We start from the raw sequence: 18,774 nt of genomic DNA, 5'->3' as shown, positions 1-18,774 counted from the left end.
TGACCCTGACCCAGTTGACCCCGAGTATTCAGCAATGCTGAACTACCACAGAGGGAGTCGCTTGCGATATCCCCCGCCCCATCGAATACTAAAGACGCAGGATGCCGCTGCCTGGCGTAGGCTCCAGACAGGCACTTACACGAACCTACACATATATATATTACATCGCATGCACCCCACAGCCTACAGGGACGAATGCCCCTGGTGTGGGGCCACACCAACCCTATACCACATTCGGTGGGAGTGCACGCTACACAACATAGAACACCATGACACGAATACCACGAGGGAGCAATGGGAGGCACTGCTGTCCAGCTCGGCCCTCGACGACCAGCTCAAGCTGATCCAGAGAGCAGAGAAGATGGCAAGAGCCAGCGGAGCCCTGGACTAGGGGCCCCGACCATTAGCGATGCCCCATTGGGGCAAGACAAAACTATTTTTGCATTAAAGTTTATCTATCTATCTATCCTAGGCAGTGCGAACCTTCCTTTGTCTCCCCATGTCTACGTCTGGCGCACCGCCGCCGCGCACAGGCTTTCATATGGATCGAAAGAGCTTGCATAGTTGGCCGTGACGTCACGTCTGACTCGCGGCGCATGCGCAGTAGTGCGCTGCGCATGCAGAAGTCGTAGGGGAAGTAGGGCGAAAGCTATGCACTGTGTACGGCCTACGGGCGGCGAGCGCAGACACACCGGGATAACGTCACGGCGCATGCGCAAGCCGGTGGTTACTACGCAACGCGAGGTGATGACATCAGCCATTCAAATTGACGCGCGGGCTGGATAGTTGCGGATGGCGCGCGCGTTGAAGTATAGAGAGCACGGTATTTCGGCTGTCGCAGCGCAACCGGCGTAGCGTGACTGGCCGCAAACGACGCACGCCCGCGCGCCGATAACTTCGGACTATAGACCGACCTAAGGGTCGTTTACAGACCGCGCGCCGCTTTTAATGGCTGTCTACGACCGTTGGCAAAGCGGCGTGGGCGTCTTTGCGCGCAATGCATTGTGGGTCGGTGCAGTAGGCGCGACCAACGCGCGGATGGAGCAAGAGCCATCTCGACATCACGCGCGTCGGAGCGCGTTGGCCGCGTCCGGTTACGTTGGCTGCACCAGTGCGCCGAACTATGGATGTTCTCGCCAACGTGACGTAGCGTACCCACGCGGCGCCGCCGGCGGTTGCTGACAACTGTTCAAAGCGGCGCGCTGGTTGGGGATCGTTCTGCGCATGCTCAGAAGATAGCAGCCGATGGCGCGCGCATTTAAGTATTCACCCTTTTCGCAGAGCAGTTTGTTCTGGAGAAACGAGATGGCGCTTACGGCGGTGCGCCATACGTCTCCTCAGCGACCGCGCACCAATACGAAACAATTACCGCTTCTACCTTGCTTCTGTTCGATCAGCTGTTGGAAACGCAAGTAAGTTTACGCTAATGCACTGTGCTCCATTCAGGCTGGTTGGAATCATGTGCATTGAAGACGTGTGAAGTAGTTGGCTGCAAAAATAGTCACTGGCATATTAAGGAACGTTTATTTATTAATAATGTCAACCAACAATGGGTTGACAGAATGTAAAGAATATGTGGGGCCAAGTTCGCGGACCGCTGCTGCAATAGTCCGTACATGTTTTCGGCACTTCGAGATGTACGGCTTTTCTCGAGGATACACAGATTTGCTCATCCGCCAGCGTTGTATTGCTAACCTTCAAAGAAAGGGTTTCAGCCCCGGTACGCCGGCAAGAGTGAGTACCGCTCGTTACAACAGTGATAACGGGAGTAGCGCCGCTTCCTCGCAGAGTAGGTTTCGCGCACACACATCTACACCAATCAGCACGGTAACTTACACCCACCCTTTCGCCAACGTGTCAAGAATAAGTGAATGGGCGCACACTTGAATATATACGCACAATAAATGACGGTACTACACCGATAGCACAAGAGCAAGCGAGTTACTAGCGATAATATGCATTTGCTACAAGGCATTACAGTGTGCAGAACAGCTACGTTTCAAGCCTTGTACGCAGCAAGAACAAATCTAACAGAACTGAACACACCCACGAGCGATTAGGCAGAAAATAAATGGGTAGTCGAGGAACATTGCCGAGTCAGAAACATGACAAGCGCTGCGTTAAAAAATTTGCCAAATAAAAAACGAAGACCAAAACACCATAATCATGATTCAATTCATGAGCGAAAAGTTTGGATAGCTTCGAATACATATTTAGCGTGATTTTAGAGCCAGCTCCATATTAACAGCTTGCGCCGTTTGGACATAGCTTAATCAGCTCCAAAAGCACTTTTACATGTTCTCCGAAACGGCGGCCAAAGCTTCGTGTCATCCACCCAGTCACCGTCTACGATATCTCCCGAAACAGACGCTGTTTTTATGAACTTTTACTAGTTTTCTAGAGAAGCTGACGGGGAAGCCAAAGCTGGGCAAGCTGCTAATACAACGCAAGCTAAAATTTCTTTCGTTGACAAATACGCTCGCCTCCTGTGTCACGATAGTAATTTTTTTCAACGATTTTCTGGTAAATTTCATAACAATTTTGCAATATTGCTTGCTATTGCTATAGCTTGCTAAAAGTAAGCAATTGCGCTGCATTGTCGATTATTTGGTACCGCACAAACACGGACATGCCGGAAACTTAATACATTTTCAACACCACCTCAAATACAAAACAAGTCGATGCTGTGCAATTTCTAGGATCAGAAATTCGCTACCGACGAGACCTTCATCAGTGCAAGCATGATTGAGCTGTGGCCTTCTGAGAGCCATATTGCATAATGTTGCACACTGGTTGGAATTCTTTTGAAAGGTTATTTGGAAACAATTACAATAAAATGCATACATAGTATGAAGCCTGATGCCCGCGATAATGCATGAAATGGTTTTTGGCATGTAAAGGAAGGCATGAATGACTTAATGGCATGAAAAGGAAGTTTACCGTAATTTGTCATCGTCTGTTGCGACCGACAGCATACAAAAAGCAACCCTGCAGCTTTTTTCGATAACCGCGAAATGACAAAGAAATCTTGGCAACCAAACATGGAAAATCAACATAGGATGTCAGGGTGCTCTATCCTCTCTTATTTATGCAAACACGATCCGTTTCTGCAATATTAAACATTAGAAGATGGCTATTTCATCGATGTACATTGAGGTCCGGTATGTGACATCTAACAGGGATATTTAAACAAAACAATGGTCACTCATGTACCACACCTATCATTCATAAGAACCAATCTGGGAAGCGATTTCAGGAGGATAGGCAGCATTTCGTGACGTTTAGTCGCTCCATCGAATGCAATTGCTTACGCTGGGCTCACCTCTCGTCTTCCCAGATGGTTGACGATTCCTCCATGCCAGCGTGCCTTGTACTGAGGTTTGCGTCATTGTCGCCGCTGCTGGACAAAGGAAGCCAGTATGCGCTGCTTCCGTTTTCGTTCACGTCTGCATGCTCTGAAAACACAGGGGTTGATTCAACACTGGGTCATAATAATGCACAGCGCTGGACGATTCTGTGATAAGTCAGCGGGAGAAACCAGAAGATTTAGCTGAGCCTTCGTGCAAGGGCAACCCAACCGAAGCACCACCGTCTAAAGTACTCCTCTAAAGAGGGATGCATTGAGTGCGAGAAACCACGACTTAATTATACGATAAAGACGAGCACGCATTGTGGCAGTTCATGTAATTTATTGAAAGGTTCTGTATAGCTACATCAGGGCTTTGTTGATGTTAAACTGCCTGCTGCCTTTTCTCGTTTCTTGCCACTTTTCAAGATTGCTTGACTCTGAGATCAGCTGCTGGGTTTTAATCGTAAGAGTTGGCTGCGACACACTAAATTACAACATGCGAACGCGTGAGCGGACCGGTCGCTACATCCTGGTTGGCTACAAAAGCGGTTGGCTACTGTTACCTGAAAAATGACACAGAAGCCGCACTACTTTATATATTTTCGCACTTAGCAAATTTAAATCTTTTTCCCTCATCACGCTTAACAAGACATGTCAACCATTGGTATGCCCCCCGACCGCGTACAGCGGAGCTGTTTAAGCCGGCCGGGAGCCGCAAAACCTGGCTGAGCTATGACGTCACTGTGTTGTCTACATGGAGGAAGGAAACAAAACAGGAGAGGCCCTGACGTCACTTTTTTGAAGCCGGAAGTGCAGCCATGTTGGTGTGCCACCTCTATTTGCGCCTCCAATCAGGGGTTCTGCAGCTCGCCGGAGCAGATGGGCGCGAACTTTGAACTTGCATTGTTACGAGCCGCCGGAAGTGTGTGCTCCTGACGCGCGTCAAAACAAAGCCTATAAACCTTCTGTAGCAGTTTTAGGGAAGCAGACGCGCTCCTGTGTTTTTCCGTGGCACGTTGAAGAAGACAACGAAGACCCGCGTCGTGATTGCTTGAGTGTATCTGTTGCTGGCCGACACTCACACTCACAGACCCAAAACACAACTTTCAAGCTTAGACACCACACTCCAAAGTCAGCTTTTCTCGCGAACAAAAGGTGCTGCGGGAAAGCCACCGGCGGGAAAATCTTATCTCACTTTTCAGAGACCGAGGGCAGCAGCGAAAGCTTCAGGAGCGCGGTTGCCATGGCAACGTTGACATTTGGGGTACCCGTCCCAGTGCTCCTTTGCGAAAAACAGCACGTGACTTCCGCCACACCTTCTCCAATAGGTTCGTGCTGGCCAGGGCCTCTCCTGGGGTTTCCTTCCTCCATGGTTGTCTAGCAACCCCATACCCGCTATGCTATAGCTACGCCGAGCTGAGGGAGAAAGAGCTGAGAGAGAGTGAAATCAGTGTATAAAAATAGCATCACGCTGCAAAGCGGATGCGAGGTGGAGAGTAGCACTGAGACATGTGGTAGTGGGACGCGTAGAGCTGCTACCGACGCCGATCGCGTTTCCCGCGTTCGCGCCGGACGCGCGTGGTGTCCGTGACAGCATCCGATGCTTCTGGCGGCGGCTCGGCAGCTTTCGACCAGAGAACTGGACACTAGTTGCTTCCGAAAGACTGAAGCGAGAGCTAGGAAAGCTGAAGCCAAGCGTCGCAGAAGAGCACATCCCGAGTTTGGATTGAGGGAAGCCGAGAGTTCGCGTAGGCAGATCCGGAGGCTTGTGAACGTGGCCGGTTGAATTCATCGCAATACAACGCAGAAAATCGCGAAGAAATCCTGAGCTCCAGGGAACTAAGTTTGTGGTTTGCCACTACTTTACCAGGTTTTCTCCAGCTCCGCTGGTCTCTGCTGCTTGCGGTAGCAGAGCCACGCATATCTTTTTTATGGACTGCAGCTGTTGTAGTATTGTCTCCCGAGCACATTAAATAAGTTAATTTAACCAATTAGATAAAACATTTCGCGTGTTATCGATGATGATGATATGTGGTGTTTTATGGCGCAAGGGCCAATAATGGCCAAAGAGCGCCAAGCAATGTTGTAATGCACACGATGATGCAATCAATGACAAATGGTAACGTGGCTGGCTATGGTAATGTAACGTGGCTGAATAGGGGCCTAAAAACAGTTGCAAAACCTATATCTATTTAAATAATCACAATGACTTGTCAGATGTGCTATGGATTTAAAACAAATGCTCTGATGAAATGAGATACTAAAATATATAAATGCCAGTAGCACTACGGCCTCAACGCGGCGCTTAAGTGCAAGGGTCTTTAGGCGCGTGTTTTCCAAAATGCATCGCAGCAGCAGCCTCTGGCGAGATGTCATGCTACGAAACTGTTGGGCCCATAATTTGCAATGAACTTCCGTACTGCAGTAAGTTCAAAAGTGATTTGCTGTCAAACAATGGACCACCACCAAGCAACATTGCCGGGTGAAAATGAATATTCTGTCGGTAGGTGACATGGAAGTGTTTTTGCCTTCTAGCATCCATTTCTCTGCGCTCCAGCGAGACATAGATAACGGTTAGTGTCTCGCCACATCTAAAGCAGATGGGAGGCTCACTGCCGGTCAACAAATAAGAGCGTATGCCATATTTATGGTCTATCCTAACGATGCAGAAAAAGACCCCGATTCGCCATATTTCGTAAATGCGGCTTGATTAAACGAAATCCTACATCTGTTTCCCACGCCTTCTACAGTTTTTGCACAAAAATGGCTTTAGGTCTGTGGCTGGGATAACTATGGAAGAGTTGCCGGCTTTCGTTGCAATGGATGTGGCAATTTCATATGCAAGCACGTTCCCCTCTATGCGTCTGATACTATTACGTGCTGATTAAATGTATATGCCGTGCACAGAAGTGAATATAGCTATCTGAATACAGGCTTGCAGTGTTCCTGGGCTGACATTACAAATCTTATGACACTAAGAGGGTCTGAGTTTGTAGTTATGTTTTCTTGGTATTGTTACGGGGAAATGTGAATGAAGTTCGACATTGGCCAACTCTTGCCGTACAACGATCTGGATTAGGGATATTGTTACGTAGGAGTCGTCTGGGCCACGAACCTGGGTAGGAACAGGAGATGCAGCGTCAATCTCCCGGCGTACGATGCGCACAATACTGTCGGATGCAGGCGGCACAAATGGAGAACGGAAGTCCTCGCAGGTAGATGTAGCAGCCGTATTAGCAAGGCGAGAAACGTTGTGACCAATGCGACGGCTTTTTCCTTCTTCGAATCGGCGGCATTCAGGAATGATCTCCTGCACTGTCGACGTGTTCTTGAAAACGAGGAGCGTAAACGCGCCACCCGCAATTCCTTTGAGGATGTGTGCGACCTTTTCCACTACCGGAATCTTCTCGTCAACCTTGCGACAAAGAGCAAGCACGTCCTGAATATATGTCACATAGGACTCAGTGTACGTCTGAGCTCGGCACGCAAGGTATTTCTAAGCAGGCACGCCAGCGGACAACAGGCTGGCCAAACAAATCAGTGAGCTTTTGCTTGCACAGGTCCCAGCTCGGGAGTTCTTTGTGGGTCTCGAGCCGGACGCGTGCTGTTCCCGCAAGGTAAAATATCAGGTTAGCGAGCATGACGGTCTGATCCCTGCGATTGCTCAGCTCTCACCCATTCGTAGAGCTGAAGGCAATCTTCATCGTCGGTGTTGCCTGCGCCGGGAAAGGGTGCCAGGGTCACGCGGTTGTGCCAGGATGACGGTGGGCGCGGTTTGCGACGTGCGCGAAGCATTCTTGCCTTGAGTTGGCATTGTCAATGCAGCCAAGGAGCGCCCGCTGCGTATATCCGTTGTGCTTCTTGGAGAACCCGCAGCTCCACCAAAATGTTACGGGGAGGAGGTTTGAAATGTATTTACAGAGATATTCACAAATGCAAGATCGTAAAACCAATCCGCGCGACATCAGAGAGCGTCGTCGTCTTCCATACAGTCCTCTGCTACGTCTCGAGCAGCGCTTGGTAACAGTATGCTTAACAGCTTCCAGTGCAGCATAAACCTCAGAAGTGAAATTGCTTGTTTCTGGATGCAGGACATGATATTCCACAAATGATGGGCCGGCGGCTGCATACGAAACGATTGCATTTGACTTTGAGGCATCTTTGTAAAATTCTTGACAAGTGTATTTCGAATGAAGGCCAAGAAAGTACATTTGTATGTGTATCCGATGTTGCGTCCCGAATCGGCCGGGCGCATGCTTTGATTGTTTCCCATCGAGGCAGGCCCTTTCATGAGCGTCGCCCAGACGGCGACAGTGCCAGACACCGACGAGACGGGCAAACAAGCGCCCTAACTCGGCAGTGCCCTTACTTTGGGTGCTTCCCCCGATGCCACCCCTTTCATCAGCGGCCGCCTACCTGGCGACGCGGCCCGGCAGCGGCAGTGACATTCGGACAAAGAAGCTCACTTAAAAGCGACCGACCACAACCGCCACCCTTCGTTAGAAGCGCGGATTAGCGTGAAGGCCATTCTTCCGACCCTGGCACGATGACGTTGGAGGGCAAGAAACTAAGTCACCGACTTTCGTGGAAGGAGTGTCAGCCACCTGTTTGCGGATTGCCTCGTCCTTACTTCGAAGGTGAAACACTAGAGGCAGAGTTCGGTGAACAATACGACCCCTCTAATTGGTCGCATCAAGGTCATCTGATTCCCTAGCCGGGTCAACTAGAGAAGACCGATGTTTTATAAGGAGACACCTTGAGTGCAGTGGTGTGTCCTGACGTGTTCTAAAATGTGCTCAGACATGTAGTGAGCTGAGACTTTCAAAGTGCTCTCCCATGGAGTGGGCTTCCATATTTGGTGCCACTGTAAATATGTAAAATAAACCCTCTTTTCTCTCTCTCTTGCTTCCAGACATACTCATCCCTTTGGCTGAAGGATCACCGGCCTAAACACTACCCGAGTCCCAACACTGAGGAGCGTTCTTTGTTATTTCGGCACATGTTATTTTATCACATATCTCAAAATGAACGCCTGTATCTAATGTTTATATTTTTAACCACCCCTTATGTAATACCCCTCTAATGGGGTCTTTAAGGTAATAAAGTGAAGTGAAGTGAAGTTAAAGGCTGTATCACAATCAACGAGCTCCATTGTCACGGTTGACATAGCTTGGCTAAAGCTATTAGAGCATTTTCAAAAGTGGCACATTCATTTTTTTTTACTAAAGTTCCGTACACGCATTGAGCAGGGTTCTCTAACTGCAGGTCGAATATTTAACGACGTTGCAGATGCCATATTGTTTGCGCTTACGTAAGAGGTATGTTCGCGTTTGGCATTTACCTTCATAATGTACATAAAATTTCAATATGACCACTGAAGAGGAAGTGACCAGTCGTTAGCTTCAGTGTAGAGACTCTCTACAGGACTTGTTCTGAAGGCACTGGTAGCCAGGCGGATACCTTTGTGATGGAGAGGATCTAGCAAATTCAAGACACTAGGATTAGCCGACTGATGCACTATGGACCCGTGATCTAAGTGTGTTCGAATGAACCTTTGTAAAGGTTCATGATGCACTTACTGTCACTACCCCACGCTTTATGGGACATAATTTTAGGAATGTTTATAGTTTTTAGGCATTAATTTTTAAGAAACTTTAGATGCAGAACGAAGTTATTTTGTGTCTAAACTTACGCCTAAATATTTGTGTTCTGTGCTCCCAAGTATGTGACGTCCATGAAGTTCATCAGCATTTGCAATGAGGCCTCTTTTCTTTTGTCAAAAGAACAGAGGTGCTTTTGTTGGCTTTGTCCTTAAACCGGAATTATTTGAGGAAAAAGCAGGCGAGTGAAATTATAGTAGCGGCCACTAAGGTGAAGCCTGTGTCGTAATAAACGAGTTCGGAGCTGACGGAAACGCCGCAGTTTTCTGCGTTCCTTCTTTCGCGTTTATGGGCCCATTAACGGGCATCATTTTCCAACACAAGTCTATGAGCACCTGTTCTGTTATCACAGTGGGCAAGAGACATGGCGCGCTTTGCAAATGACCATGGACTCGCACAGGATGCAACTGTTTGCGACGTGGCCGCTTTATGCCTTTACTGCTTTCTCGTCGTTCGAGCACGCTGTTGCTAAATCGAATAATTCATTGCAACTTAAGTAAGCTAAATTTTAAGGAGTTCACTAAAAATAAGGAGTTGACAAACAATACTGCATACAAAAAGTTGGTCAGTTAACCCTGGCTAAAAATTGCTGTCTTTTATTAAACTTCAGTAGTTTAACCAGTAAATGTTTCCGAGTCATGAGAAGTGTAGAATGTGTAGAATACCGTGCCCTTTTTAAATACTGGGGCAGGGGCAGTCGCCTAAAGGAAGATACTGACAGTCATATTGAGTATAAAATTGAGAACTGCAATGAAATAACCCAACTTTCGTTAGTCTTATTCAGAAATTAACTGGTTTTTGCAGTCGCACTTAAAATAAACATTTAGTTCTCCGGGACATTGAACCAATTTCATTCCAACTCCATTCCGGAATGTTGGGCGACCATACATTTACCGTTCCATCTACCAGACTGGTGCCAGCATTCTATTCATATTCCATTCCCGGTGTTTATCAAGGTGCAACCATTCCGGAATCCTTCGAACTCCGAAATTGTCACTCTACAACTCTGACCGTGATAGATGTGCAGGTTATCCTCAGCGTGTGTTGTGAAATGTCTTCGGAAGCGATATATCTATTGCCGACGGCAATCCCGTACATACCATGGACGTAAGTGGCGTCAGACAGGTTGATCAGCGTGTTCCATGGGTGAGCCCAGGCCTCGCCCGAAATCCTGGAATTAGACATACGTATTGGTCTCCGAAATTTGCTGCGAGCTGCTACAGAAATTATCTGAAGATTGTTTTGTCGAAACATAATTTGGAAGAAGGAAACTGCTCTTTCGGTAAAAACGTGGCACTTCTCATGTTTCATTTTCCCTCAATTGTCACTGTGCTGGCTGGCATAGGGCGATCGACTCATTCGGGGCAAAATGTGGAGCAGGGAGCTACGCCTCCTTGACTTGCACGAAAGTGTCCACTTCACTTTCACTTCAATTAACAGCGAACCTCATTCGGGTGTTGTGGTTGCTATATAAGTTACGTTCTCCATTTGCCACAGTGTCAATAACTTGGGGAGCAGAATCGCAACAATAAATTCCAAATAGGCTCCACGGAACCACTTTTTTTCCAGAATAGAATAAGTGGATGCTCAATGTGAGGCCATTGCATGAACTGTTTCCATATTTTGATTCAAACCAGGAAAGAGATTTGATAAAAAAATGCTCTTTGCTGCGCGCCTGTTGGGGTTCACCAACGCCTCTTTGGCATTCGGGTTTTCACGCTAGTTCCAATAATTACTGATGTATCCCGTATCCTCGCAAAAAGGAATGTCATCATCATCCTCATCCGATATTTTATGTCCACTGCAGGACGAAGGCCTCTCCCTGCGATCTCCAATGACCCCTGTCTTGCGCTAGCTGATTCCAACTTGCACCTGCGAGTTTCCTAACTTTATCACTCCACCTAGTTTTCTGCTGTGCTCGACTGCGCTTCCTTTCTCTTTATATCCATTCTGTAACCCTAATTGTCCACCGCTTATCCATCCTACGCATTACATGGCCTGCCCAGCTTCACTTTTTCGGCTTAATGTCAACTATATTATCGGCTATCTCCGTTTCTTCTCTGATCCACACCGCTCTCTTCCTGTCTCTTAACGTTACTCCTAAGATTTTTCGTTCCATCGCTCTTTGTACGGTCCTTAACTTGTTCTCGAGCTTCTTTGTTAACCTCCAAGTTTCTGCCCCATATGGCAGCACCAGTAGAATGCAATGATTGCACACTTTTCTTTTCAACGACAATGGTAAGCTCCCAGTCAGGATTTGGAAATGCCTGCCGTATGCACTCCAACCACATTTTATCCTTCTGTAAATTCCTTTCTCGTGATCAGGGTCCCCCCCCCGTGAGTAATTGACCTAGATAAACGTACTCCTTTACAGACTCTGGAGGCTGACTGGCGATCCTGAATTCTTGTTTCCTTGCCATGCTATTGAACATTATCTTTGTCTTCTACATATTAATCTTTAACCACACTCTTAGACTTTGTCGGTTAAGGTCCTCAATCATTTGCGGTAATTCGTCCCCATTGTTGCTGAATAGGACAATGTCATAAGCAAACGGAGGGCTGCTGAGATATTTGCCATTCATTCTCACTCCTAAGCCTTCGCAGTCTAAGGGCTTGAATACTACTTCTAAGCATACAGTGAATAGCATTGGTGAGATTGTGTCTCCTTGCCTGACCCCTTTCTTGATAGGTAACTTTCTACTTTTCTTGTGAGGAACCAAGGTTTCTGTGCAATCCTTGTAGATATTTGCCAATATATTCACGTATGCAACCTGTACGCTGTTCCCCCATCGAGCATCCTGTACTCCTTGGTTGCGTAATGCCTCTATGACTGCTGGCATCTACTGAATAAAATGCTTTTTCATAATCTATGAAAGCCATATAGAGGTGTTGATTGTACTCCGCAGATTTCTCTATTACCCGGCTGATGACATGCATATGATCCATTGTAGAAAATCCCTTCCTGAAGCCACCCTGTTCTCTTGGTTGACTGTAGTGAAGTGTTGCCCTGACTATTTGAAATTACCTTGGGGTATATTTTAAACAATATTGAAAGCAAGCTAATGGGTATATATTTCTTCAACTCTAACGTCTCCCTTCTTATGGATGAGTATAGTGTTGGCGTTCTTCCAGCTTTCCGGTACACTTAAAGTCGTGAGGCATCGCGTATAAAGGGCCGAAAGCTTTTCAAGTATATCTCCTCCATCCCTGACTAAGTCGACTGTTATTCCATCTTCTCCAGGAGCTTTTCCCCTAGTCATGTCTTTCAGGGCCCTTCCAACTTCATCGCTAGTTATAGAAGGGGCCTCTGTATCCTGTTTGTCACTACTTCTTATGAAAGTCGCTTGGCTGCTCTGGGTCAGTATAGAATTCTTACAGGTCAGTATAGAATTCTTCCGCTTCTTTACTATGTCATAGAAATTGCTGATGATATTACCCTGCTTATCTTTCAGTGCATACATTTTGCCTTGTCCTATGCCTAGATTTACTCTCATTGATTTCATGCTGGGTCCATATTTTACTGCTTCCTCAATCTTTTCTACGGTATAATTTTGGATATCCCTTATTTTCTTCTTCTTGATCAGTTTCGACCGTTCAGCAAATTCTATCTGACCTCTCGAGTTTGCCATTTTCATGTTTTGCCGTTTCTTCATTAGGTCCTTTATTACTTGGGAGAGCTTACCTACTGGTTGCCTTGGTGTCTTACCTCCCACTTCAATTACTGCTTCTGAGATCAACCTAGTTACGGTTTTATTCATTACCTCTATGTTGTCTTTATCTTCCTGTTCTAAAGCTTCATATTCGTTTGCGAGCACCAGCCTGAATTGGTCTGTTTTTACCCTTACTGCGTCAAGGTACTGTGCCTTCCTTGTTTTAAAGACGATAGTCTTTCTTGGGGAACTTAAACGCTGAAAATTTGGTCTGTCTGTCTGTCTGTCTGTCACCCGATTCAGCCACCCGGCCAAAGTTGGACCACTTGCTTACCGCCCACACTACTTAAACTGGTACGGCTGTTCATACTTGTGAACATTATCGATCACAAAGTAAATATTACGCATATCTGAGGCGCAACATCACTAGGTAAGTATTAGGAGGTGTGTTCCTTTAATAGAAAATACATAGATACGTAACTCTAAAGACATTAGTTTCTTAAGCTGCGCTGAAAATGCCATGCTATGCGCGCCGACGAACGACGTTCCCCGACTGCGCGCCGACGAGCGCCCTCTGCCATGGAGGAAGGAAACCCTCTGCACAAGCTCATGTTTCCCGATGTATTGCCAGATGGCGTCCATGTCTCAAGCAGCGCCTCCTCAATTTTATCAATGCCAGCCAGATGCGGCCGATTCAACATAAAGGAAGCGCTGTCTGAGGCAGGGCAAAACATAAATGGCCCCTTGATGAAATAATGCGGTAAAATGAAATCTGTTCAAACAAACCTTCATGCCAGGACGGAAATGGTACGAGAACAGCATCACGGGTGGCCGCGGATCAGACCAGCACTGATGTAGTACGGCCGGCAGTAGACTATCGTCTTTCGACGACATTTGCAGCGAAGCACGCAGATACGCGGCAAATTTTTTCCATTAGGGCTCTTCCAGGACCACTTCCTGTGGCTGCGCTTCCTGAAGGTATTCCTTATTCGGAGCCTATTCCTTTCCGCGAGTTCTACCAACATTTCTCCTTTAGTGCTCCTAGAATCGATGTCATAGTTGCCAATTGCTTGCTCGCTAGCCTGCGTTTTCCTCACTTTCGCATTGAATTCGCTTTTGACTACAGTATACTGGCTTTGCGCCCCCTATCTCATTGCTAATTCAAGATCTTCATAAAACTGTTCTATCTCTTCATCATCGTGACTGGAAGTTGGGGCGTAGGCTTGTACTACCTTCATTTTGTACCTCTTATTCACTTTCATTGCGACGACTGCTACCCTCTCACTAATGCTGTAGAATTCATCAATGTGGTCCGCTATCTGCTTATGGACTAGAAATCCTACCCCGAATTCTCTTTTATCTGGGAGACCTCTCTAGCAGAGGACGTGGGCGTTAGTCAGTACTGTATAAGCCTCACCAGTTCTCACCTCACTAACGCCAATAATATCCCAGGCAATACCTGATAATTCTTCAAATAGCCCTGCTAAGCTAGCCTCGCTAGATAGAGTGCGCGTGTGGAACGTTACCAGGTTCAGTTTCCATTGGCGGCCTGTCGGAACACAGATATTCTTAGCACCTATGCCGCGTCGCAGGTCTGACCGCCGCCTTGGTCAGGTGCTCCGCAGCCGCTGGGGACTGAGGTTCATGTGTAAAGTATAGGAGTAATTAGGGAGGTAGCGGCCGAATAATGCACCAGGGAGGCCAATTCCTTTTCTGGTCAGGGAGTGACTTTGTTGAAGCTTAGTGGGGCTTCCTAAATTGGTTGCACCTTCACTAGTATAGCCCCACTAGCTCTCGGCGATATTTTCTTGCCGGTGTCAGGCGCCACTCCATGCCTGGAAATGTAGCGGACTGGTGGAGGATTCGGACTTACGACCTTCAGATTACCATAGTAAAAAAAATCGAACAGAACATTACCCTAAATAGATGGCCATTGGAATATCACATGCGGCACAAACGCCATGAACTTTCCGTTCGTACTCTACTTCCGTTATCAACGCACGTAATAGTGCCACTGAGAGCCTCGCTGACTTCACGGATGTACTATCAGACTCGCTCTCACTTTGCGGTCAAAACTCCTGCGTGCGACTCACGCATTAAAGAAACAAAATTAAAAAACTTGCGCAAATTACGTGTTCAAGGCTACAAGAAGATTCGGGCTTATTTATAAGTACTTCCACACACTAAATGAAACTCAGATGCTGCCGTCTTCTATATACACGTGCGAGACGAGCACCGCCTTAGACATACCCTTACATAATACGTCGAAGAGAAAACAAATCTCCAGAGTATAGCATTACTAAAAGCAATCCGCGCAGCCCACTTCTAAGGCGCGGTACTCTCTACGTGCGTGCGGGCACAACCATCCAGCGATTTCTAAAATCAGCTGAAGTAGACTTCAAAATAACCTGATACAGCGTTATTTAAGGAACTCGCGAAATCCGAAAAGAATGACTTAGTTTAACGGGAACTCACGCGAACTATCTACATATCTCTGCGAAAAAAGAACACTGACGCTATCCTTTCTCGAGCGTTCAGCTGTCACGTTTTCCGGAGAGCAAACATCAAAATGTAACTATTATGATGTTCCCTAAATTACCCTCACTGATAGAAGCATCTTCAAAAGTGCAGTAACAACTTTTGAAACAAACGACACATATACGAAGCAGAAAAGGCCGGTGTGATAGGGCTTGGGGTACTACATACTTGTGGTACTTCAGTTCACTTCTCAGTATACGCACATCGCATAAAACGAGCACTTTTACACCTAGTACCGCTGCGACACACACACACACACACACACACACACACACACACACACACACACACACACACACACACACACACACACACACACACACACACACACACACACACACACACACACACACACACACACACACACACACACACACACACACACACACACACACATATATATATATATATATATATATATATATATATATATATATATATCACGATTTGTATCTTGCGAACACTTCGTAACAGCAACCACGTAGCTCGAACGTCGGGGTCACCACGGTGCATCGCAGGCGGCAAAACGGCTCACGTAGTAGAGCACACGAGGAATGAAAGTGATAACGAGGCAACAAATATTATCGCTACTGATCTTGTCATCACTTATACAGGTTGTAGAGGGCTGGCGCGTTCACCACATGGCGGCAATGAACATCATACACAGAACAAATACAAGTCGCCTACGCTGCATGCGCCGATCGGACACATTTTAGATCGCCACGCCCTGATCATGTGTCGTACTCGGAACGTACGTATATGTGATGGACTTCTCGTTTGCAATGCACACGCGATGCAGCAAGAAATCACGAAGTCGACGGCTTGAAATATTTCTTCCGACGCTCGCGCAAACACAGCGCACCCCCCCCCCCCCCCCCCCTTCCTCCGCTCCGTCTATTTCTGCCAGCAATCGCACGCAGGGTACGTGTACAGGGGCTTGCTGCCTTCGATGACTATCTCCGTGGGTACTGGATAACTAGTAAGAATTACAATAACGAGCAAAATAGACTGTTTCTGACACGGCTGTAGCCTAGGCCTCGCCTCCCCGCTTCGCTTCGAGCAAGCGCCAAGTTTGCCGTGATGACGTCCTACGCCGTCCGCCTCGTACCAGCCAATGAGAGACTAGCAGGCATGTGGACGGCAAAGTTGCGTCCGCCCGTCCAGGCGATCGGACAGCCGTCCGCACCATGTCCGCCTGAGGGCTGAAGCGGGCGGAGCGCACGGGCGGATTGAGCGAGTATGCCCTAATGGTCCGCCGGTTATCCATCCTATGCATTACATGGCCTGCCCAGCTCTATTTTCTCTCTCTTAATGTCAATTAGAATACCAGCTATCCCCGTTAGCTCGCTTCCTGTCTCTTAACATTAGGCCTAACATTTTTCGTTCCATAGCTCTTTGTACGGTCCTGAACATGTTCTCGAGCCTCCAAGTTTCTGCCCCATATGTTAGCACCGGTAGAATGCAATGATTGTACGCTTTTCTTTTCAACGGCAGTGGTAAGCTCGCTGTGAGGATTTGGTAATGCCTGCCATATGCACTCTAACCCCAATTTTATTCTGTAAATTTCTTTCTGATGATCAGGGTCCCCTGTCCGTAATTGACCTAGATAAACGTACTCCTTTACAGACTAGAGGTTGACTGGCGATCCTAATTCTTGTGTCCTTGCCAGGCTACTGAACATATTTTCCTTCTGCATATTCTTCAACGCTACTCTTACACCTTCTCGGTTAAGGTCCTTAATAAATCGTAATTCGTCCCGATTGGTCCCTTCTCCGCCTAAGAGCTGGAATACTTCTAAGCATGCAGTGAATAGCACTGGAGAGATTACGTCTTCTTGCCTGACCCCTTTCTTGATAGGTAACTTCCTATTTTTCTTGTCGAGAAGCAATGTAGCTGTGGAGCCTGTAGATATTTGCCAAGATATTCACGTATGCCTCCTGTAATCCTTGATTACGTAATGCCTTAATGATTGCGCAGGTATTTCTACTGAATCAAATTCTACTACTAGTACAGCAATAGCTTCTCTACTACTACTACAGTGATAGCGTCCTATAAATATTACTAGTGTGGGCTCTGGTATTGCGATCACTTATCTGCCCTATGAATGATAGGTGGTGGCACATGGAAATGTCTAGTACTTTTGCTGGTCACTCGAGATGTTCTTAAGTTATTCACTACGCATCATCATTTTAAATTCTCAAGCAATAATTTTCTAAAAGCCCAGTGGCACGAAGTTTCTGTGCACATGCATAATCATTGTGAATGGTATAACACTTGCACTTATTTTGTCGAAAATGATTGACTTTTGTTACTGAAAAGTGCTAAGATACATGGGAATAAGAAGACAGTGGCGTGGCCAGGGGGCGCAATGGGCAAAGGAAAGAAAACGTCGACAATCAACGGAAACGTTGCGCTCTTGTGAAAAAGGAGGAAGCAAAACTCACTGTGCATGCTCAAGTAAAGGCAGCACCACCATCGATCATACACACATGCAGGCACCTGCAACAGGTAACTGTTTAGGCATGACACATGCTATTGGTGCAACATAATCGAAGGCTGGCTTGCGCACATATTAATGATATGCCATGCTTTGGCGAAAAGGTCTTCATTCTTATGTCTGAATAGAGGTATAATATTGTTAGGCGAACGAAGGATTAAGTACAGGAGACTATTTACAAGTATATTTACAAATGATAGCTGCAGCGCTGGCCAGATCAGCCGATAGCTCGAGAGCCCAGAGCAGTTCGTCTTCTTCTAGGTGCCCGCGCGCCTCGTTCAAACAACCAAATACCACACGCGTGTAGCATAATCCCCCGGCGGCAGAAGCGACGTCCCGGAGCGTCTAAATGTCATCACTGGGAGGGTGATACTGCTTCAGTCGTGTAACGTGCACAATATCACTGGACTGGGAAGCAGATGGGGCGTCAGGGGCGATCTCGTAGGTGACGGGAGTCACGGCACGAATCACTCGGTAGGGACCTGTGTAACGAGACAGCAGTTTTTCTGACAGGCCGACCTGACGCGACGGAGACCATAGAAGCACCAAAGAACCAGGCGGGAAGTGCAGGTCGCGGTGTCGCTGGTAGTACAAACGCCGTTGACTCTCTTGGGAGCGAAAAAGGCGGGCACGGGCAATTTCCCTTGCGTGGGCAGCGCGGGCGACGGCGTCAAGTGCATATTCACTGGTGGGTGCTGCGTGAACAGGGAGGCTTGTGTCGAGGGGCAGTGCTGGTTCTCGGCCGAACAGAAGGAAAAATGGCGAATAACCGGCTGTGTCGTGGCGCGAGGAATTATACGCAAAGGTGACAATCGGTAGAGCGAGGTCCCAGTCAGTGTGGTCGGAAGACACATACTTCGCGAGCATGTCTGTGAGCGTGCGATTAAGACGCTCCGTGAGGCCATTCGTTTGCGGATGGTATGACGTGGATAGCTTGTGCCTCGTGGCACAGGACTGCAGGATGTCCGCGATAACTTTTGACAGGAATGTCCGGCCACGGTCTGTGAGAAGTTGTCGCGGAGCTCCATGTAATAAAATCACGTCGCGTAGAAGAAAATCGGCAACATCAGTGGCACAGCT

The 18,774-nt window shown here is 47.3% G+C and overlaps 1 protein-coding gene across 1 annotated transcript in view; it reads right to left on the bottom strand.

Annotated features, from left to right (window-relative positions):
- Positions 1–18,774, bottom strand: part of LOC125941295 (uncharacterized) — a 33,447-nt gene that overhangs the window by 9,795 nt on the left and 4,878 nt on the right. The window contains exons 2-3 of the mRNA XM_049658286.1: positions 10,110–10,180; positions 3,323–3,455 (exon numbers count right to left, since the gene is read on the bottom strand). Of these exons, the coding sequence (XP_049514243.1) occupies positions 3,323–3,455; positions 10,110–10,180 (204 nt within the window). The remainder of the gene's footprint in view (positions 1–3,322; positions 3,456–10,109; positions 10,181–18,774) is intronic.

The sequence above is a fragment of the Dermacentor silvarum genome, chromosome 11 (assembly GCF_013339745.2).
Source record: "Dermacentor silvarum isolate Dsil-2018 chromosome 11, BIME_Dsil_1.4, whole genome shotgun sequence".
NCBI lineage: Eukaryota > Metazoa > Arthropoda > Arachnida > Ixodida > Ixodidae > Dermacentor > Dermacentor silvarum.
The sequence above is the reverse complement of the archived record's forward strand: the minus strand, read 5'-3'. Positions and strand labels throughout refer to the sequence as shown.